Genomic DNA, 22,660 nt, shown 5'->3' on the forward strand with positions numbered 1-22,660 from the left:
GCAAGCTGTCATTACATTAAAAGCCGAAGGAGGCAGGCAATCAGGGCTGTTTTGGTGCCTCCTACCAACCAGCCCCTTAGCCTCTCTTTCACAGAAACGTGTGTCAGAGTAATCTATTCATCCGTTGCTCAGGGTCTGCTAGACGGTCCCAGCAAACCCTCTGCAGATGTGACTGGTAGTCTTCTGGCCTCTGTGACTGCTTTTAGTGACAAGCACACCCTGGCCTACAAGGCAGCCCAAACCCTTTCAGACATACAGTAATTGTGAGAAAATTCTTCTTACTAACCCAGCATCTACAATATTTCCTGGTATTTTCCACCAGTGGTTCTGTCCTCTGGTTGAAATAGAGAGAAGTCGGATTCCCTGGTCCTCGTGCACCCCGCCTAGCTCATAGTTGGCCTTGTGTTTCCCCCGATTCTGGCTCTGCCTCTAAAAATTCCAATTCCTCAACCATCTCATAGGTCCTCTGTGGAAACCACCTTCAATCTGTAACGATTAGCTAACGGTCACAGGCAGATTTGATGTCTCTGTATATAGCTAGTGAGGTCTCTGTGTCCCATGCCACAGATTACACCTGTTCCTACTTCTCTTCTTTGATCTAGCTTAGGACTTCTACACTTAGCTTTGCATTCATCATCATGCACTTCGTCGTGAACATTTACTGAGCACTGTCGGGAACCATACTAGGTACTAAAAAAATGAAAGTAAGTAAAATATACTCACTTATAGAAGAGTAAGAGCAAGAAAGGTAGAATAATAAATAGGTGAGGAAGTTGGAGAGGCTTCAACGGATGCAGTGCTATCTGAGCCAGTGATGTACTATACAACACCAATGCCTCACACAGCCTTGCGTCCCCAGCACGAAATGGAACAATGCTTTGTGGTCAGTTGAAGTTCAGAAAATATGTGAATGTTGTAAAACAGAGAAACCTGCTCAGCCCCCTCAGCATCTTTTGGAGGTGAGGGAGGGTGATCAGAGAATCCGGTCTGACAAAGGCAGTTACAGAGACTGACAATGTACCTGGCTACGTACAATGTTGCTCAGGTGGTTGTCCTCCGACATCTGTGCATTCTGGAAGTAGGACAAGGGTGCAGGCAACTCTGTCATTGGAGCAACTATACAGAAATACCTTTTCACAGAAAGCAAAGTCTCTTGGGGTTCTGAAAAGGGAGAAAGAAAGCAATCCTTTGTGCATTACAATTACACTTTTATTTTTAAACACTTTCATAAATTACATTAGGTCAAACCAACCTTTCTTTCATGTGTCCTCCTCCAGTCTGAGCTTCCTAAGGACCTCACAGGCTGCTGTCACTTGCAGACTCCTGGATTAGGTCTGAAATAGGATTTTATCAGGTTACCCAGAGTTGGTCAAATCCTCGTACATCCATTCACATCAATCAAGTACTTAAAAGACCAATCTATAAGCACACATTTATTCATTTGCCGTGACCTTCAACTGATAATTTTTATTTTTTTGTTAATCCTCATCTGAGGATATTTTTCCCATTGCTTTTTTTGAAAGAGTAAAAGGTAGGTAGGGAGGGGCCGAGGAAAAGAGAGAGAAAGATTGATTTGAGAGAGACACATCAGCTGGTTGCTGCTGGCACACGCTTTGACCGGGGCCAGGATGTCACCTGAAACTCAAGTACATGCCCTTGACCGAAATCGAATCTGGGACCCTGGAGTCCACAGGCCGATACTCTATCCACTGAGCCAAACCAGCTAGGTTCCCTTTTTTTTTTGGAGGGGGGGAGGTAATGGCAGGCACATCCCCAATAGGGGGTGTGCAGGAGGCAGCTGATTGATGTTTCTCATCGATGTTTCTAACTCTCTATTAAAAAATCAATAAAGTATATTTAAAAAACAAAAACTAAAACCTGGGGCCCTTCTGTCTGTGGGTCGACACTCTCACCACTGGGCAAAACCAGGGCAACATACATTTTTATGCCCGGCTGGGGTGGCTCAATGCTTAAGCATTAATCCATGAACTATGAGGTCACTAGTTCAATTCCCATCAGGGTATATGCCTGGGTTATGGGCTCGAGGCATATAGGAGGCAGCTGATCAATGTTTCTCTCTCTCTATCCCTCTCCCTAAAATTAATAAAATCACATTTTTTAAAAACACACATACATATTTTTAAAAAGCAGAAGGGGCTGAAGTTCAGTGACTTGGTTAAAAATCACAATTGGTCAGACCAAGACAAAAATAAAAGACTTCTGACTCCCAGCCTCAAGTCTCTCCTTTATATTCAAGTACAGCTTTCTTTACATGTATCACTCTGTCCCAGAGTTCATCCCTTCCAAGGGACACATTCCTCTCTGCCTGTTCACCTTAATCTCCATCAGCCAATTCTTTAACTTTCCTCTTCACAGAAAGTCTTCAGAAATGTAAAAGGGAAAAGATCTGTTTGCAAACCTAAGCAGAACTCTAATTCATATACAGTATCTAATAACGTTACCATGTACATATTTACATGAAAGCAATTTTGTCAAAATCAACATCTGGTTTCATTTTCACTTTTCAGGATCCTCTACTCCCTAAATTCTCCACTATTTTTATTATAATGATTTTTCATAAAAAACATATTAAAGTAACTTTTTCTCCTAATAAAGATATCAAGTTCAAATTATCCCTTAGCTACCTATATTTGGCTCACTCAAATCATGACCAGTTTTTTTTGGTGTTGTTAATCCTCACCTGAGGATATTTTTTCCAGAAAACTGAATTTTAGGGAGAGTGGGGGTTGGGGGGTAGAGGAGAGAGAGGGGGAGAGAAATATCGATCGAGAGACACATCCATTGGTTGCCTCCCAAAATTGCCCTGACCAACGTGGGGCATCAAACCTGCAGTCCAGGTATGTGCCCTTGACCGGGAATCAAACCCGAGACCCTTTAGGGAATGGGTGCTCTAACCATTGTACACAGTGACCAGGGCATGACAAACTTTTAATTAAGGTATCTTTTCCCTTCTATCCTACATGCTTTCATGTATTCATGCCTATCTTTCTCCTCCCCTCCAATTTTGGCCCAAGGTTAACTGGCCTGGGATCAGGGGATCGCAAATTAATGTTAATTTAGTAAGACATAATTAATGTAAATGTCCTTTAAAATAAAGTAGATAAAAATAGATATAATGGTTACTTTTATGAGGGTTATTCACTGGAAAGGGATACATAGGAAACTTTGGAGGAGACTGTTAATGTTTTGTTTCTTGATCTGAGTGCTAGTTACACAGAGGTTTCAGTCTGTGAAAGACACTATGCTGTACACATTATGATCTGTGAGCACATTTCTACATATTCCAATTAAAAGTTTAAATTGACCCTAGCCCATATGGCTCAGTGTTCAGAGCATCAGCCTGTGCACAGGAGGGTCATCGGTCAAATCCCAATCAAGGGCGCGTACCTGGTTGCGGGTCCAGGGACACATGCAGGAGGCAACCAGTTGATGTGTCTCTCTCACATTAGTGTTTCCCTCACTCTCCCCGTCTCTACCCTCCCTCCCACTTTCTCTGGGGGGGAAAAAACAACAATGGGGAAAAAAATTTTAATTGATCTTTGTGGAAATAAACCTATATCTAGGGTTACTCATACTATTGGTCCTATCTTTTTAAATGGGTAAAATTAAGAATTAGCAATAGTATGCTAGTTTACTCAAAAGAGAGGTGGATTCTAACACAACAGTTATATTTTCTAAGTACTCAAGTACTATGCTTCTAGATTTTTAAAAGTTAATTACCTAATTAAAATTTTAGCATGAATGTATTAATGATCAGCAAACAGAGCATATATTGTTCCCTTCTTTTCCACAATACATTTAGTACAGCACCTCAGCTAACCCAGAAATGCCAGAGGATGGCAAAGAGAAAAAGTTGTAATTGATTACCTCCACTGACTATTCTGAAGACTAGACCAAATCATTGAAAGTATAGCTCTATTATAGAAAAGTCCTTAGAAATCTATCATTAATATTCTCATATGATCCTTCAGAAACAAATCAAGTAAATAAGACAGTCTTAGCCAAATGAAAGTAAAGGGAAAGAAAGAGCAATGTGCAAAAGTAAATAAAGTGTATTACATTTTCAGGTGAAAATGAGAAGAAAGCCCAGCTGGTGTGACTCAGTGGTTGAGCATTGACCTATGAACGAAGAGGTGATTTAATTCCCAGTCAGGGCACATGCCTGGATCATGGGCTCGATCCCCGTGTGGGTTGTGCAGAAGGCAGCTGATCAATGATTCTGTCTTATCACGATGTTTCTCTCTCTTCCTCTCTGAAATCAATTTAAAAAGTAAAATATATCTATATCTATATATATAAAAGGATAAATTGGCCGACACCTGGTAGCTATAATGCACACTGACCACCCAGGGGCAGACGCTCAACACAGGAGCTGCTGAGCAACAGCAACTTTTCAGAGTGCCCTCTCGAACCCTGGGATCCTTCGGGGTATGTTGGACTGCCAGTTTCAGCCCGATCCCCACAGCCAGGCCGAGGGACCCCACCTGCTGGAGGGATCCCCCTCACTCCACAGATGCCCTTCAAGCCCCAGTCCCGCCCCAGGGGAGGGACCAAGGGAGGTTGGCTCCAGGGTGTGTCCAGCCCATCTCACCCAGACCCACCCTGCAGGCCACCTTCTAAGTAATTTCCTTTCAATGTGCAGAAATCCATGCACTGGAATATATATATATATATATATATATATATATATATATATATAATTTTTTTTAAAGGTAGCAAGAAGTAATTATCCATTCACTAAATAGCAGTTTACTGGCTATCGACTTATATCAAAACTGGAAGACAGACACTGAGATTTAATCATATATGTTCACTTTACCCATTCCACATAGGAAAACAGCGTGGCACACTAAGTTCAATCCCTGGTCGGGGCATGTATGGGAGACAACAGCTGGATGTTTCTCTCTCACATTGATTTCTTTCTTTCAATCTCTCTCTCTTTCTCTCTCTCTTACTCTCTTAAAGTCAATAAACATATCCTCAGGTGAGAATTAAAAAAAAAAAAAAAGAGCTGAAACCGGTTTGGCTCAATGGATAGAGCATCGGCTTGGGGACTGAAGGGTCCCGGGTTCGATTCCGGTCCAGGGCATGTACCTTGGTTGCGGGCACATCCCCAGTGAGGGTTGTGCAGGAGGCAGCTGATCGATGACTCTCTCTCATCCATGTTTCTAACTATCTCTCTCCCTTCCTCTCTGTACAAAATCAATAAAATATATTTTAAAAAAAAGATAAGCTATAATGACACTATAGTCATTTTTTTTGTATTTTTATTTATTTGTTTGTTTTTAGAGAGAGGGGGAGGGAGAGGCAGAAATACATAGAAACATCTATCAGCTGTCTCCTTCATGCCCCCTGCCAGGGATCGAGCCCAAACCTGGAATCAAACTGATGATATCCTGGTTCACGGATCGGCACTCAACCACTGAACCACACCAGCTGGGCGAAAAGATGGTCGTTTGAAGAAGTTTCCATTATTAGCCTTCTGCTTATAGGATCTGTTCAGCTATTAGAAGAAACCATACAAACTGATTGTCATACTGGAGCTTTCTCAGACAAACCTTGCAAAAATCACCAATACAGTAATCACTTTAGCATATCCCAATACTATTGTATTTTCAAAGGCACATCCATCACATTTCCCTGTGAAAAACTAAGGCTCAGGAAAGGTAAAAGAATCTGCCAGCGCATGATTATGGAGTAAATAACACCAGCTCCAGAACCCAGGTCTGCTGCTTCCCAGTCCAGGTCTTCTCCAGTTCACCCAGAGAAAGCACAGGTTTCCACTAATGCTCTGAAGATCAAAACACTACAAGGCAACCCTCCCAGAAGAGCTGCTCTGTACACGGAGCTCAGTATGAAGCAGAGACAGGCAACGGGGTTAAGCTAGGTCTTCAGCCAGCCTGGTGACAAACCAGCACTGTTGGCACAAAGGAAGGAGCAGGCAAAGGCGGATTTGATTCTGGTCCAGTAACAGCTGGAAACAATTAATGACTCCGTGGAGAAGGCCAATGACCCCACTGTTAAAGCAGCGTGGCAGATGACACAAGTGGACTTTATAACATTCTTAGCAGCTGAGAACAAGAAAAGATAGTTGTTGGGAATGAGAATATTTCATGTGACCTGGATTGCTGAGGGAGTGGGAATAGGGACAGAAGTGGATTTTGGTGTTTTCTCTCCCTGGCCACCTGCTAAAGATTTCTCTGAGACGGACAGAGCATACTTGAATTCACTGCCATCCATTTCCTTTTCCTCAAAACACTTGTTCAATCAGATAAAAGAAAAAGAAATCATTTTCTGATGGGCAACTATAATATCTAAATACAATGAGTCTAAAAATAAGAAGATACAAATAATATAGAAACTTAGATATGCTGAACAGAAAAACTTAACCAGAAAATCTTCTACCCATCAGCATCTGAAAAAGTATCATAGGAGCAATGTTTAGAATTGAAAATAAGTTTATTAAAAAAATCCCATTTAAGGCAGCATCAACAGAAAAGTGCATTTCTTTCAGTAGATCCTGGTCTTACAGCATGTTTACTTAATTACTGATACACTTTCTTTCTTTACTCTCAGAGATAAATGTAAACAAAATTTTACTTCACAGAAACAAATATGTTCATGGAGACATTTTATCATGATCTTCTCAAAAAGCAAAGGGCTTGTGGCTTGTTTTAATGATTCTAGCCACTTGATTAGTTTCTCTTTCACTTAGAAAGTGACCAAAACGATTTTTTTTTATGTGCTCTTTTTCTTTATATATCGATTTTTTAGAAGTGTATTTGTATTGTAATGCTAAGAAGTTTTCAAATGTCAATAAACTCGTGATTTATTCTTTTCCACACAATTACTTAATCTGCCTTAATGTTAATTTGATTAATATTTGAATAGATTTTTTAGAGAGAAAGAGAAATATGGATGAGAGAGAAACATGATCAGCTGCCTCCTGCACACCTCGTACTGGGGATCTGAGCCCACAACCGGGCATGTGCTTGCTCTGACTGTGAATCAAACTGGCAATGCCTGGGTTCATGGGATGATGCTCAACCAACTGCGCAACAAGGCCAGAGCTTCTTCCTAGACAGGCAGTCCAAATTCTGATTATATGGATGGGTATGGAGACCCTCTGTTTTTTAACAGCGCACATCCAACAATAAATGCAACCCATCTCCAAAATTTATAAAAATAATTTGAAATTAAAGTTTTAGAAATACATCCTGAAAAGACTCCTCTGAATTTTAAGAGCAAATGATTTCCCCACCCCTACAACAGGCTTTGCCAAAGTGGTAGATTCTGAAAAAGAGCAAGGATAGTGATATAGCCTATTTGGTGATTTTTTTCCTCCTTCCATCCCACTCCACTTCTGTGAACCATCTGCGGTAGATTAGACTATTATTTAGCAAATATTCACTCCAGCATCCCCAAGAGAAAAATATACTTCCCCTCTCCAGTAATGTTAGGTTTGCCTCTTTGTCCTGCTTTTGCCTCAAGGTGGGTATAGTATACCCAATCATAAAGATACTGTTGTAAGTAACCTAGTTATTAATTAACAGGGAAGGAGCATGCTAGTAAAGTCTGGATGAAACAGGGAAGGAACAGGTCATTGGCCAGAGTAAGCATGGCTGCTGCAAGTGTGGGAAGATTTCAGATATTTCAACTCCTACACAAAGGGGTTTACTCTCGTGCGCTGGGCTCCTGGCTCTCTTGTTGTAGAGGGCATGCTCCCCGGCATTTGTCCACATGGCTCATGGCCAGGTGGCCACACACAATCCTATCTAATAAAGAGGGAATATGCTAACTGACCCTCATGCCATCGCAAGATGGCGGCACCCACTACCCCACTGCCATGCCTTCAAAGATGGCAGTGCCCACAGCCAATGAGGTAATATGCTAATTAACTGTCAAGCCCTCAAAGATGGCGGTGTTCACAGCCACAAGTGGCGGTGCGAATCCCCACAGCCCCCCAACTGCCCAGCCTTCCAGGACCTCCGAGGCTCAGGTAACCAGGGCTGGCCCAGGCTTACGCTGCTGGGGGTGTCGCCCTCCCCTGATTGCCAGGTCGCCTCCCGCCCCTGAGGGCTCCCAGACTGTCAGAGGGGACAAACTGGGCTGAGGGACTCCCCCACCAGTGCATGAATTTTCATGCACCAGGCCTCTAGTAGACTATAACCTGTCTGATGTTACACTGGACCCAGCTCCACAATAGGACACTCTGGCCACTGGCTTTGCTTCCAGCTCTGCTGAATTCCCAGCTACAACACTTTCAGGACTGGTTTAAGGGAAGTGGGACTTTTGAAACCCAGGGATGTAATTCCACATAAATATAGGTCATTCATCCTCCCATGCTAGCCTTAGAAAATTCTTTTTCTCAAGATATCCTAAGGACCAGACCACAAGCACCCAGTGGAGAAAGGGATCTCCCACTTCTGGTGGATCATTTTCTACCAAGTTCCATCAGTGACAGTATGACTTGCTTTGGTCACTAAGATCTTAGCAGATGTGGCACAAACACTTGAACTGTGCTTGTGTAGTAGGTAGGCCTTGCCTTCTTGTACCTCTGCTGCTGCCTGGAGAAGAGCTTACTATGTGTAGCCACTGTCCCTTCAGTCTGGCCCCAGAATAAGATATGCAAAGCAAAATTGCTCTAGCTGATCCATCTTGCTCTAGCTACATCTTGAAGCAGAGCCTTGAATGCTTTAAGGCACTGAGTTTTGAGGGAGTCTGTTATATAGTTATCAGAATTGTTTTAAAATAATAATGGTTATGTGGGCTCAGAATAAAAATTAACAAAAACTTACAAGTCCAGAATCCTTTATCTGAAACCCTTAGAACTAAATGTGTTTAGAATTCATATTATTTTTCGGGTTTTATAAAGTAATATGATGCAAGTACCATGTTTTATAATGACCCCTTGGGGTTTTAGGCCCACAATATAGAACACATTAATAAATATGTAGTAAAGTATATAAGTAACCTTAAATTACACAAACAGATTCAGGTTAAATGTCAAATGAGTGATGAAAAGCCTTTCAGGCCAAAGCCAGTTTGGCTCAGTGGTAGAGCGTCGGTCTGCGGACTGAAAGGTCCCAGGTTCGATTCCAGGCAAGGGCATATACATTGGTTGCGGGCACATCCCCGGTAGGGGGTGTGCAAGAGGCAGCTGGTCGATGTTTCTCTCTCATCGATGTTTCTAGCTCTCTATTTTTCTCCCTTCCTCTCTGTAAAAAATCAATAAGAAAATAAAAAAAATAAAAAATATGTATAATATAAAAAAAATTGATAAAATATATTAAAAAAAGAAAAAAAAAAGAAAAGCCTTTCAGTTTTTTTTCAGGGGCTTTTGGATCTCAGAATTTTTGTAGATATTTGTATATTATAAAGAATCAGCCCTTGTCTGTTTGGCTCAGTGGATAGAGCATCCACCTACAGACTGAAGGGTCTCGGGTTCATTTTCAGTCAGGGGCACATGCCCACTTGCAGGCTTAATCCCTAGTAAGGGCCATGCAGAAAGCAGCCAATCAATGGTTCTCTTTCACCACTGATGTTTCTCTTCCTCTCTGAAATCAATAAATTAAAAAAAATTTTTTAAAAATAATCTCTACCCCCCCCCCCAAAAAAAAAACAAACATTTAATTTCAATAACTCTACATGGAAGATATGATTACCCTGAGTCATTGTCTTAAATTCACTGTGGAAATGAGAATACAATTTATCTTTAATGGGGGGGGGACTACTTTTATCTAATTAATTTGTAAGTCATTGGCTATATATTCAACAAAGCTTGCATTCCCTCTTTTGCTTTATTTAGATCAACTTAAGAAACTTAAGAAACTGTGAAAACTAAACATTATACCCTTTAGTCAACGCTTATTGGGTTTCCTCTCCATACCCAGACACTGTGAAAGGTGCTGGGGACGCCACTGAACCCAGTAACGCTTCTGTTTACTTTAAAGAGCTTACTTTCTAGAGGGAAAGACAGACACATATCTTTTCATATTAATTACATGTCGAAATCAAAATGTTTTAGATGTAATGGAATTATATAAAATGTTATTCAAATTAATTTTACCTATTTCTTTCTACCTTAAAAAAATTTATTAGAAAATTTAAAATTCACATTTGTTTTTATTGGACAGTGGTGCTCTAAATCTTCCGTTCTTTCTGATACACCAGGCCTAATGCTGAAAATCCCTGACAACCCCTCCCTTCCTCCGCGTTTGTGACACTGAACTCCATTCTCCTCACCCGGCCCGGTTCTCACTCTTCCACCCCCTGAGTATGCGTGTTCCTGAGGGTCCTTTTCTCTCCTTTGGTGTCTCATCCACTGCTTCAACACCAACTCACAAGTCTAAGTGACTCCCATGTTTACAGCCCCAGGCCTGTCCAAAGGACTTCCTCATCTTCCTCTCTAGATAGTTCTTTGCTCCTCACTTCCTTATTTGTGCAATCAACGCTCGCTCCCATTTTCCAAACTCCAAGTTTCCTTGTGAACTTAACACTTTATTCCTTGCTCAATCGTGTGCCAGGTCCTGTTCATGTTTTTTCTTCCTTTCTAAGCCTCTACTACCACCAAAGATCAAACTCTCATTATATCTCCTTTGATTATGCAAAGTCACCTCAATTCTCTTATCCATTTGAGCCCCAACTACCGGATTAATGAGCCTTAAGAAAGCTCTGACAACAGTGCCACACTTTCAAATCACCTTCCGAATCTGCCTGGCATCTGACACACGACGGACAAGCAGTATGAGGGGTCTCTGAAAGGTTTTTCAGTATCTGTCTCCAAGAAGTCTCCCCGTATAATCTGATACAATAGTGGAAGAGTACTACAGCCAAGGGAACCTGGAGTGCGAGGAAGAGAACCACATAAACTTCGGCAACTTTTCTGCTGGTGATTCGGAGACCAACTCCAATCCTCAGGTTCTCGGCAAACAGAAATCCATGCAGCAGTGTAGGACTCGTATCCAGCAGTAAATGGTGTCCATTCAGAAGAAAGGATACCCAGAACTGTGGGGGCTTTCTACTCAAGAACCAGGAGTAGTAGAATGGAAAACTAGATGGCAGGTGGTTCTTCTACAATCTATTGTGTGTGTGTGTGTGTGTGGGAGGAGGGGAGGATCCATGCACACAATAGACTTATGTGTTCATTGCTAAAGGGTTGTTCTTAAACGTGGGTGGGGTGGGGTGGAGCTTCAGTTGGTTGAACTCTGCAAAGGAGTTAAGGAAAACTGAAATAGGCTTTGGCAGGTGACTGAAATCAGACAAATGCAACAGGATCCAACCTACTTTCCCGTTTTATCTTCCTTCGTAACAGTCATTTAATGTTCAGCCTGGCTCACTGGACAGTGAGATCCAGGACCCCCGTTTGTGGCACACCCCATGATTACAATGTCCTCCCCACTTCAACGCCGAGGGTGGAAACCTTCCCACTGCCAAAGATAATTCAAATAACAAGATTCTCTTACGCAGATGTGATCTCTATCTGCCTCAAACGTCAACGAAGTGTTTTTACCTTTACAATATGCTCTGCCATATAATCATTTGCACACTCTGCACACTAGCTCCCACAGAAAACCTTGAATACGTTCTTCATCTTGTGCAAAGCAGACAAATGATGCTTTTAACCTTACTGCTATTTCCCTACAAAAGGAAAACCATCTGAGCGGGAAGAAAACACAAACATCTAAGACACATGCAAGGCACCGGACATACATGCCTTGGGACAGTTGCGATCGAAGGCAAACGCCTCAGACCCTGTTGTCCGCTTCGAATGGGAGACATAAGGAACTTTTTTTTTTTTTTAGCCCTGAGTGCCACTCGCGTCCCCTGGACCAGGACACAGGCGGCAGGAGGCGTGGAGTTTCCTCAGTTGCTCAACCGGGCAGGGCGCTGCGCGCTTCCCCTTCCACCGGCTCCGCTGGTCCGGACGGCCAACCCCGGCCGCAGGCACCTGCGCCCTCAGCTACCTTCGAGAAATCCGCACTTCCGGACCGAGGCTCCCAAGGCGCTCTCTTCTTCCACCCGACCGCACGCCGCGCCCCGAACCCCAGAAACCGGCAGCCCCTCTTCATCAGCCACACGGGGTTCCCGTGTCCCCGCCCTGCCGCGCCCGCTCCCCATCCTCCAGGACGTCTGTCTGCTCCGCGGCCGGGACGGCGACAAAGGGCCGGCCGAGCCCGCGGCCACCCGTGTCGACACCGGATGAGGGGCGCCTTCCTCTCGCCCAGGACTCCCCATCACGCACCTACTTCCTCCTCGCCGCCGCCTCCTGCGACCGCCCGCAGCCGAGGCTCCTTCGCGAGCAGCGCCTGTTGTTTCCGAAGTGAAATCTCGGCCGCAGGAGCTGCCCGGCCCAGGCCCCGCCCCAAAGGCTTCGCCGCTGTCATTTCCGGTTCTGGCGTCGTTGGGGGCGTGACCGCCGACTGAGGGGCGGGCTCTAGAGGGGGCGGGGACAAGACCAGAGGAGAGGGGTGGAGCTTCCGGTGGTGTGGGAGCGGATCGTGGGCGGGGGGAAGCCTGCGCTCTAGCCGGCCTCGGACCTGGACGAACCGAGACAGTTCTTGAGCCAGACCAAAGTTTCTACGTATGCTGGGCCCAGTGTGTGGTTCTCCAAACCAGCAAGTTATGATATCTTAAAACCTCAAGTTTCTTTCATGTCTCCGTATTACCTATTTATAGTGTTTCTCAATGTGAATCAACTGCATCAAGATCAAGAGGATGCTAATTAAAATTGTAAATACTTGTGCCTTCTCTTTCCTCATTGAATCAAAACTGATGGGTGGGCCCTGGCAGGTTTGCGGACTGAAGGGTCTGATTCAATTCTGATCACGGACATATGAAGGTTCGGTCACGGTGGGGGGCGGCGGATCAATAATTCTCTCTCATCATTGTTTCTCTTTCTCCCTTCCTCTCTCGAATCAAAAAATATTGAGGAAAAAACTGATGGGTAGAGCAAACCTGAGAAGCCTCATTTTAAACAAATGTCTGGGATTCTTGGGATCCAAATTAAGAACCAGTCTTCCTAAATGGTAAGCTTCCAGAAAGCAGGAAATGGGCTTTATAATCCTGAAACCTGAGCAGACAATGAGTTGCTCAAAGGTCAGCTACCACTTTAGTATGTGATGTGGCAGACTTCGGAGTGTCATTTAATTCAAACAACATGGCTGAGAATTATTCCTTTCTGTTTAATAGAAATTACCAGAGGCCCAGGCTTGGCCCAGAGGTGGGCCTGTCTGGTCTAATAAGCATATTACGCTTTTATCGGGTCTAGTAATAATTAATGTCGTTTTTCAACATTCGTTTAAAATCTTGCTTGGCGTTGACTTGTATTGACATAACCTTCAAACACGTGGTATCTACAGAACGTGTGAAGTGCAATTAACAAGTTTTGCTTGAAAAAGTTTGTGTTTGGTTTGGTTTATGTTGCAAAACTAGGGCTAAGAAGATGGCGGATGAAGAGCATATTTGGCACTGCATGCTTTACGAGTTCCAATTAGGAAGAAAAGCAAGTGAGGCTGCAAAAAACATCTGTAGTGCTCTTGGTCAAGATGCAGTTAGCGCCAGAAAATGCCAGCGTTGGTTTGAGAAATTTCGCGAGGGAAATTTTTCGTTAGATGACAAGAGTGGTCGAGGCCGTGTGTCCAATTTTGATCAAGAAGCTCTTCAAGCTCTTTTGGTGCAAAATCCTCAAATTACCCAACAAGAGCTTGCGACAACTTTAAATTGTTCACAAAAAACAATTTCCAATCAATTGCGTGCACTTGGCAAAGTCCAAAAGTTTGGAAAATGGGTTCCTCATGAGTTGACCGACAACAACCGTAATCAAAGAGTCACAATTTGCAGTTCGCTCCTCTCTCCTCAAAACCGTTTGCCGTTTTTAGAGCAAATTGTTACCGGAGATGAAGAATGGGTGCTGTATGTTAATTTGAAAAGGCGGCCTCAATGGTTGGACAAAAATGAGGCTCCACAGCCCACGCCAAAACCTGACTTGCATGCGAAAAAAGTGATGTTGTGTGTTTGGTGGAATTTTAAAGGAATTCTTCATTATGAACTTTTACCATCTACCCAAACCATTACAAGTGCAGTGTATAGTGCCCAATTGGAAAGGTTAGCCCAAGCTTTAAGAGAAAAAGAACCCGCGCTGATTAATCGGAAGGGCGTAATTCTTCACCACGATAACGCATACTGCAAGAATCACTGCTGAAAAACTGCGCCAGTTGGAATGGGAAGTTCTCCCTCAACCTGCATATTCTCCTGATATTGCCCCTTCCGATTACCATTTGTTTCGTTCTTTGTAAAACTTTCTTCTTGGAAAAAAACTTAATAATGAAGAATGCCTCAAAAATGCATTGACCGAATTTTTTGCATCAAAATCACAAGAATTTTACAATAGAGAGATTAAAATGCTTCCTGAGCATTGGGCACAAGTAGTAGAAAACAACGGCAACTATATTGTTGATTAAATTTTGTTGTAATGTTTAAATAAATTTGATTTTAAAAAAGTATTCGAAAACGACATTAATTATTACTAGACCTAATATTATTATAGATCATTCCTTACTGGGCATTTTATATTGCCAATTTCCAATCTGGCTTTTATGAGTCAAGTAATAAAATGAAAATGAAGATCGCTAAAGATGGAAAATATAAGCATTCAAACGCAAATAAACATTTCAATAATTTAACATTTTAAAAAATCTATATTTATCAATAATTATAAGCTAAAATAATAAGCTTAAAAAATAGTAATTACAAGCTCACTTTGGTCTAAGTATAAATATAACAGTTCCTGGGTTTTGAAATACGTTTTTTTAAATATATTTTATTGATTTTTTACAGAGATGAAGGGAGAAAGATAGCCAGAAACGTCGATGAGAGAGAAACATCGACCAGCTGCCTCTTGCTCACCTCCTACCGGGGATGTGCCCACAACCAACGTACATGCCCTTGACTGGAATCGAACCTGGGACCTTTCAGTCTGCAGACCGACGCTCTACCGTTGAGCCAAACCGGTTTCGGCTAGAAATACATTTCTGAATTCTCAGTTTTCTTCTTGATACCCAGACTGTTTGTCTATTTAGGATTCTTTCTCATATCCTTTATATCCAGTGGTATCCACAAATCAATTTTATCATCTATTGCTGAGCAAAAACTATTTCTCAATTTTATTCTATTAATAGACTAAAATATGACCAGGAAAAAATTTCTAAGCATTTTGACATAAAACCTTTCAGCAGTTTCTGCATAGAGGTGAAAACATTTATAGACCTCATTAGAAAGAACCAGGTAAATAAGCCTCATATATACGGTAGTATACCTACCTGGCTTACATTTATTTGCATTAAAAACTGTTTTTTACTCCATATGAAAGAAAAAAATAAGTTTAGTCCTCTTTGAGTTTCCTCATTTTGTCACCAGGTCCAGTGTCTGTGCCTGATGAGTATCTAAAACAGCACTCTCTACAAATTGTTAGCTTATATTACATCAAGTTTATCAGAAAGCACTATGACAAGATTCAAATTAAAGTTCTCTAAGGAGGAAATGTTCTGGGAATGGCTAGAAATAAAGCCTATAATATTGAGTTGTTCTCAGGCAACATTTTTGGAAGAGATTACATTGATGAACATACAGAATAGGTATGTTGATTTGCCTAAAAAAATGTTTCCCTCTCTAAAAATCTACTTAAAAAACCCTCACTCATTTGGTTAACTGGATCGTCAACCTGCATATTTATGGGTCCCAGGTTCAATTCGTCAAGGGCACATGCCTGCGTTGTGGGCTCCATCCTCAGTAGCATACAGGAGGCAGTTGATCCATGATTCATCACTGATGTTTCTCTCGCCATATCCCTTCCTCTCTGAAATAAAAAATAAATTTCAAAATCTACTCAAAAAGAAAATAAAGCTGCATTTATGTAGTCTGTTAGGATAAAATATTGGTACTGCTAATGAAAATATTAAACTGCTAATGAAAAGTGTAGTCCTTGAATCGTTTAGCATTGGCACCATCATTGACCTTGGGCCCCACCCTAGCCCTAATAGGTCAGTCTGCACTTTTGGAACAAGATTCCTCCAAGTGATGCAGTGCACTTTCAAGTTTGATCTTAAAAAAAAGAACACGCCGTCCTTCACACAATGCATGTTCCTGGGGAACCTGACGCTAAACTATTCGTAGACGACGTGCTTCTGGGTCGGGGATTCGTACATAGCAAAGCAGCTCCCTCGCTGCGATCTATTGGAAGTCAGCCCTCGACATAAGAGTTTGTTTTTTTGTGTTTTTTTTTTTTTAATTTTTTAAAATATATATATATATTTTTTTGCCCCCCTCCCTCCCCAGAGTTTTATGTCTTGTTTTTTTTATTTAAAAAAAAAAAACAAAACGCGTCAACCCTGCCTGGTGTGGCTCAGTTGGTTGAGTATTGTCCTGTACACCAAAAGGTCACCGGTTCAATTCGTCAGGGCACAAGCCCAGGTTGAGGCAACGGATTGATGTCTCCCTTCCTCATCCCTTTTCTCTCTCTCTCAAAAAAATATATATATATTTGTGTGTGTGTGTGTGTGTGTGTGTGTGTGTGTATATATATATATATATATATATATATATATCAATAAAAGCACATTTTCTAAAAAGTTAAAATAACTTCTCTCCTCCTGTTAATAAACATGCATGTTTTAAATTATTTGTTATGAGGAAAATGCATATTGGTGTGTTTTTTTGGTTGGTTTTTTTTTTTTTTTTTTTAGCATATTGGTTTTTAACTGCCTAACTTTTTTATACCTGGAATGGGATCAAGCAAGGTTTCCAAACTGAAATTCAATTATGGGCAAATGGTAAAGATGACCCAGAAAACTCAAGCAATTCATTAGAAATTTTACGTGTATTCTCCCAAACACTTAAATACCCCACCGCAGCAGTTTATACATGTCCAATTCTTCACATGTAAATCTGAAAACCTTAAAGTTTAAGCTTGGTGGCAAAACCTGACTTAACTGACATTAAGCTATTAATGAACTTTAACCTAGCGACTGTGATCATTCCTGCTCTGCTACTGAAATGTTAATGTACGAACTTGGATTCTGAGGCAAATCTCTCTGGAGTCATTATTCAATACATGGTATGTGTCCCCAAGGGTTTCAGATATCGTCTTTTTAAGATAAATATAGTGAAAGAGTAAGAGCAAAAGAAATTAATGCTAATGTTAACTAAATAAAACAACCTACTATGATGCATTAAAAGTAGTAATATGGTAAGAGAAAATAGGCTTAATAAAGCCCGAACAAGATGTTAGGCTGAGGGTCAATCTGAGAAAAAGCTAGTAAATGAATTTGTAAATGGCAAGAAGCAAGTTTCTGAAATTTTCCTTGAGAAACCAGAATTTAAAATATTTTAACACTAAAAGGGAATATCTCCATAGACTTTTAGATTAATGCAAAATAAGGTAAATGGTCTCTCTGACCTTTAGTTACTAATAATACTCAAAAGAAATATCAGCCCATAATTTCAAGTTTCTAGTATGCACCATACAATTAAAACATGCCACTTATTTAATAAGACTGAAAGAATGAGTCCCCGAGGTCAAATATATACATTTTTAATATCTGAAATATTTACATAAGGGAACCATGTCATGGTCCAATGTTAAGAACAGTGTTTTCAAATGTCCTCTTAAGATGTAAAAAAAAAAAAAAAAAAAAAAAAAAATCTAGTAACTCAAGCTCCATTAAGCTTTGTCTTCCTATTCCCAATCTTTATCTTTAAATAAATACTTAGACATGAAATACCTGCACCTACTTTGTATTTAAAACTGTTTAAAACTTGTTATATTTTCGATTAATTTTGCTCCCTGGTGAAGTTCTGATGTACAATAAAGAAAGCCCATGTGTGTGTCTAACGCCATCAATGTATTTTTAAACTTTGATGAGCAGAGGTAACAAGGTGTGTGCTTTCATACACATACACAAGCTATCAAGACTTTACAAAACAAAAATTAGTGGTAACTGCCCTAAATGATTTACTTTATCCCTAAAAATAAGATGTAAACTTTTATAAAATGCCATGCTAAAATTTTATTGTATTTTGTCAAACTTTCCTACTCTGTAAAATGGCCTAATTTTATCTTTTTGTTTTTAAAAAAGTATTTTTCACTTATGTTTATTATTTTATTTTTTATGCAAAGGGGCACACCAAAATTAAGCTAAGGGCCAATCAGTGCAAAAATGCATTAAATAAAGTTCTCCAGGATCTGCCTCATTTCTGAACAATGAGATGGGGGTGAGGGATAGGGAAGGGAGAGGAACCACTGATTCACATGCTTGTAAAAGAGGGGCTAAAGCAGCCAGCTTTAACAGGAAAACCCCATTCTATTCAACAGACTGTTTCTTGCCATAAGAGAACAACATGCTCTGGGAGACTATTAACCTAATTATCCCAGAAATTTGGATATTGGCACAACCATGTTTCCTTTACAATTATATTTTTCAATTAGAAAATGTTCAAGGGAGCCCTCCAACCAAATTAGGGACAATACTTTTATATATACATTCACACAGAGATACAGTAGGAATGGATGGTCTCCTAATTTTCACACTCTAATTGCCTTCATGAAAGCTTGCCAATTTTGATCAAGGGGGTAAGGATAATAGATGTGGTTGGTATTCTTTCAATTAAAATTGTTCATGTTGGTTCCTATACAGTATAGTTCAATATTAAGTGCAATTCTGCAAAAGAATTGGGGAGTCATTTTAATATTTACAAGGAACAAATCAGCAGAACAAGATTATATCAGATAGGCTGTGTACAGTAGCTGTGGCTTATAAAACATACCAGTAATTTGTACCTGGTGAGTATAAAGAGAACCAAGGTAGGATTCGGATGTCTTTACAACCAAGGGAGTACACAGGGCATCAACAAATTGGAGAACAAAAAAAAATTCACATTTTCTACATCAAAAAAAAATTACAGATATCACAAATGTCTTTGAAGACAAAAAATTTTTTCAAGGTCCTTTGAAGGATGGGAAAGACGATATCTGAAATGGAACTCTAGAGAGTTTTACTTCACAAGACCAATTTTCTTGGCTTCTGTTTCATATATCAATAATCTCCACATTTTGACTATAAAAACTTCTGCTTCTTCATCAAGTACCTAGGAGGGAGGGAAAAACAAAACAGCAATATATGTAAGATAAGCAATCAGCATCTCCCAACAATAGAGACTGTTAAAAAAAGGGTGTTTACCCACTGACAAGCATTTACTTTCAATAGAAAAAAAAAAAAAATCTGTCTAGTGTGAGAAATGTGGTACACATAAACTATAAAAATACATTCAGCAAAATTTCATGGCTTACTGAATACTGACACCACAGTATTTTCTTAATGCAACTTTTATTCTCTTATCTTTACAAATAGTACATTTATGCATGTTTTGAAAAACTATCCTAAGGGAAGCAAATGTTTTTTTATTAAAAAATACAGTAATTTTTTTTAAAAAGGATATAGTAATTTAGGCAGAACTAGTTATACAACTACTTAATAACTTTAATACAGAGTATCACCTTTATTGCCCAAAACAAGAATCTTAATATTATGGAGTCCTTATGTATATGACACTGAAATAAGTATTAAATGGGAATATATGTAAGGTATTTAATACAGTGTCTGAGATACAATAAAAAGAGAAAGTAAAAAGTGTCATCTTACAAAGGAACTCAAGACTAGTGAATAAATTAAAGGTCCTATCTTTTTGACAAATAAATCAAATTATCTTCCTATCTGCATGACTTAGGCACATCATATCTTCCTGCCCTCATCCCACACATACAGTCAGCCAGCCCTCCTCCACACAGTGAGGTAAAATGGAATATCATGTTTCCTTCTCAGGAAGCAGCTGTGACTAAGCTTCAGGGTATCACTACCATGAAGGTTTGTAGAATAATGTTATAGTCACCCTGCCATCATATGAACTTGTATTCATATATACATAATTGATTTCAGAAAAAGGGAGAAAAAGAGGGGGATAAAAACACTAATGATGAGGGAGAATCATTGAGGATGGAGCCAGCAACCTTGGCATATGCTCCAACCAAGAATCGAACTGTGACCTCCTGGTTCACTGGTCAATGTTCAACCACTGTCCAGGCCACCACCTGTATTCTTAAACATTCTACTCTCTTACTGTAACTTTCCAACACTTTCCCAGTCCAGTTTCAAACTACCAGCTCAATTCCAATAGTATTTCCTTTTTCCCTTAGTTCAGGGTTCAAAGACTATTCAATCACTCTTTTACCTTTACCATCAATATTTTTCCTCCTCCTTTTTCTCACAAAACCACAAATTAGATAAATGCAATCACTGACTCTACTGTAATATCCAAATTAAAAGCAATTGGGAATTTGGTATTTCCTACTTCCAACATTACCTATCCAAATGGCAACACATCTATAGAATCTTCAAGTCTCAATTTAGATGGTAATTTCTGTGATGCTTTCCCTATCTAGTCTCAACACCATCAGATGCTCTATCTCCTCTGCCCCTTTTTACATATCCCCATATCATAGCAAGTGTATTACAACTAGAGGCCAGTGCACAAAATTTGGTGGGGAGGTGTCCCTCAGCCCAGCCTGCACCCTCTCCAATCTGGGACCTTGAGACATGTCCAACTGCCCATTTAGGCCTGATCCCAGTAGGATTGGGGTGACTCTAACATTATTCTACAAACCTATCTAGTAATAATTAATGTCGTTTTTAAACATTCGTTTAAAATCTTGCTTGGCGTTGACTTGTATTGACATAACCTTCAAACACGTGGTATCTACAGAACGTGTGAAGTGCAATTAACAAGTTTTGCTTGAAAAAGTTTGTGTTTGGTTTGGTTTTTGTTGCAAAACTAGGGCTAAGAAGATGGCGGATGAAGAGCATATTTGGCACTGCATGCTTTACGAGTTCCAATTAGGAAGAAAAGCAAGTGAGACTGCAAAAAACATCTGTAGTGCTCTTGGTCAAGATGCAGTTAGCGCCAGAAAATGCCAGCGTTGGTTTGAGAAATTTCGCGAGGGAAATTTTTCGTTAGATGACAAGAGTGGTCGAGGCTGTGTGTCCAATTTTGATCAAGATTTTGCTCTTTTGGTGCAAAATCCTCAATACCCAACAAGAGCTTGCGACAACTTTAAATTGTTCACAAATAACAATTTCCAATCAATTGCGTGCACTTGGCAAAGTCCAACAGTTTGGAAAATGGGTTCCTCATGAGTTGACCAACAACAACCATAATCAAAGAGTCACAATTTGCAGTTCGCTCCTCTCTCGTCAAAACCGTTTGCCGTTTTTAGAGCAAATTGTTACCGGAGATGAAGAGTGGGTGCTGTATGTTAATTTGAAAAGGCGGCCTCCGGAGTGGCCGGGCCCGGAGCAACCGGGCCCAGAGCAGCCGGGTCGGGTGTGGCCAGGCCTGTAGCAGCAACAGCCAAGTCCAGAGCAACTAGGTCGGGAGTGGCAGTGACCAGACCCGGAGCAGCAACTGCCAGGCTGGGAGCGGCCAGGCCCGGAGCAGCCGGGTCTGGTGTGGCCAGGCCCGGAGCAGTGGCTGCCAGGCTGGGTGCGGCCAAGCCCGAAGCAGCGGCTGCCAGGCTGGGAGCGGCCAGGCCTGGAGCGGCCGGGTCCCGGAGCAGCGGCTGTCAGGCTGGGAGCAGCCAGGCCTGGAGCGGCCGGGCCCGGAGCAATTGGGCCCAGAGCAGCCGAGTCGGGTGTGGCCAGGCCTGTAGCAGCAACAGCCAAGTCCAGAGCAACTGGGTCGGGAGCGGCAGTGACCAGACACGGAGCAGCTGGTTGTGGAACGAACCAGAGCAACAGAGGCCAGGCCCGGAGCAGCCTGGCCCGAAACAGCTCGCTCCTCACCTGCCCCTGCCCCACGGCTGCCTCTCAGACATGGCTGGAAACTTTTGCGGGAACTTGAGGGTCTGCTGAATCAAGTGATGAAGGCTTATATCTGGATGTGTTGAGTTAGTATAGCGCTGGGGTGTTGATCTGTGAGTGCCTTGGGTGGGGCCTGGATGAGGCTGGTTGTCCTATTTGGAAATGTCTTTTGTGTGAAGTGTATCATTGGGCATAGGGAGGTATTATTGATATGAGAAAATGCTAAGTAACAGATTTGCTATCTGAAAAGGGATTTACTATCGGGGAAAGGGAAGGAGGAAGAGACTGAACATAAACTGTGCACCAATGGATGAGGATGAGGGGGCAGAGGGTGGGGTGGGAACCTGGTGGAGGGGGGAAGAAACGAGGAACCTTTGTAATAATATGAACAATAAAGATTGATTTAAAAAATAATAATTTAAAAAAAAAAGAAGAAAAAAAAAAGAAAAGGCGGCCTCAATGGTTGGACAAAAATGAGGCTCCGCAGCCCACGCCAAAACTTGACTTGCATGCGAAAAAAGTGATGTTGTGTGTTTGGTGGAATTTTAAAGGAATTCTTCATTATGAACTTTTACCATCTAACCCACATGTGTCAAACACAAGGCCCGCGGGCCAAATCGGTGCCGCCAGGCCTTGCAATGTGGCCCGCACCACGCTGTCATCACTGCACTCTGCTGTGTTTCCATCACAATGACAGTTTATGATTGTTCAGTAAACCATTCCGCCCGCAA

The 22,660-nt window shown here is 41.3% G+C and overlaps 2 protein-coding genes across 15 annotated transcripts in view; both read right to left on the minus strand.

Annotated features, from left to right (window-relative positions):
* PSEN1 (presenilin 1) overlaps positions 1-12,401 on the minus strand; it is a 57,366-nt gene extending 44,965 nt beyond the window's left edge. For 3 of the 7 annotated variants that reach the window (XM_036432135.2, XM_045578910.1, XM_045578916.1), the window contains exons 1-3: positions 12,266-12,401; positions 1,253-1,334; positions 1,022-1,161 (exon numbers count right to left, since the gene is read on the minus strand). In XM_036432135.2, coding sequence (XP_036288028.1) covers positions 1,022-1,108 — 87 coding nt within the window. In that variant the 5' untranslated portion in view covers positions 1,109-1,161; positions 1,253-1,334; positions 12,266-12,401. The remainder of the gene's footprint in view (positions 1-1,021; positions 1,162-1,252; positions 1,335-12,265) is intronic. The other 4 variants (XM_036432172.2, XM_045578921.1, XM_045578915.1 and 1 more) reach the window with 3 other exon arrangements.
* A 5,194-nt stretch (positions 12,402-17,595) lies between these two features.
* RBM25 (RNA binding motif protein 25) overlaps positions 17,596-22,660 on the minus strand; it is a 52,679-nt gene continuing 47,614 nt past the window's right edge. For all 8 annotated transcript variants that reach the window (XM_036432254.2, XM_036432218.2, XM_036432237.2 and 5 more), the window contains one exon: positions 17,596-19,164. In XM_036432254.2, coding sequence (XP_036288147.1) covers positions 19,072-19,164 — 93 coding nt within the window. In that variant the 3' untranslated portion in view covers positions 17,596-19,071. The remainder of the gene's footprint in view (positions 19,165-22,660) is intronic.

The sequence above is a fragment of the Pipistrellus kuhlii genome, unplaced genomic scaffold (genome assembly GCF_014108245.1).
Source record: "Pipistrellus kuhlii isolate mPipKuh1 unplaced genomic scaffold, mPipKuh1.p scaffold_m20_p_1, whole genome shotgun sequence".
NCBI lineage: Eukaryota > Metazoa > Chordata > Mammalia > Chiroptera > Vespertilionidae > Pipistrellus > Pipistrellus kuhlii.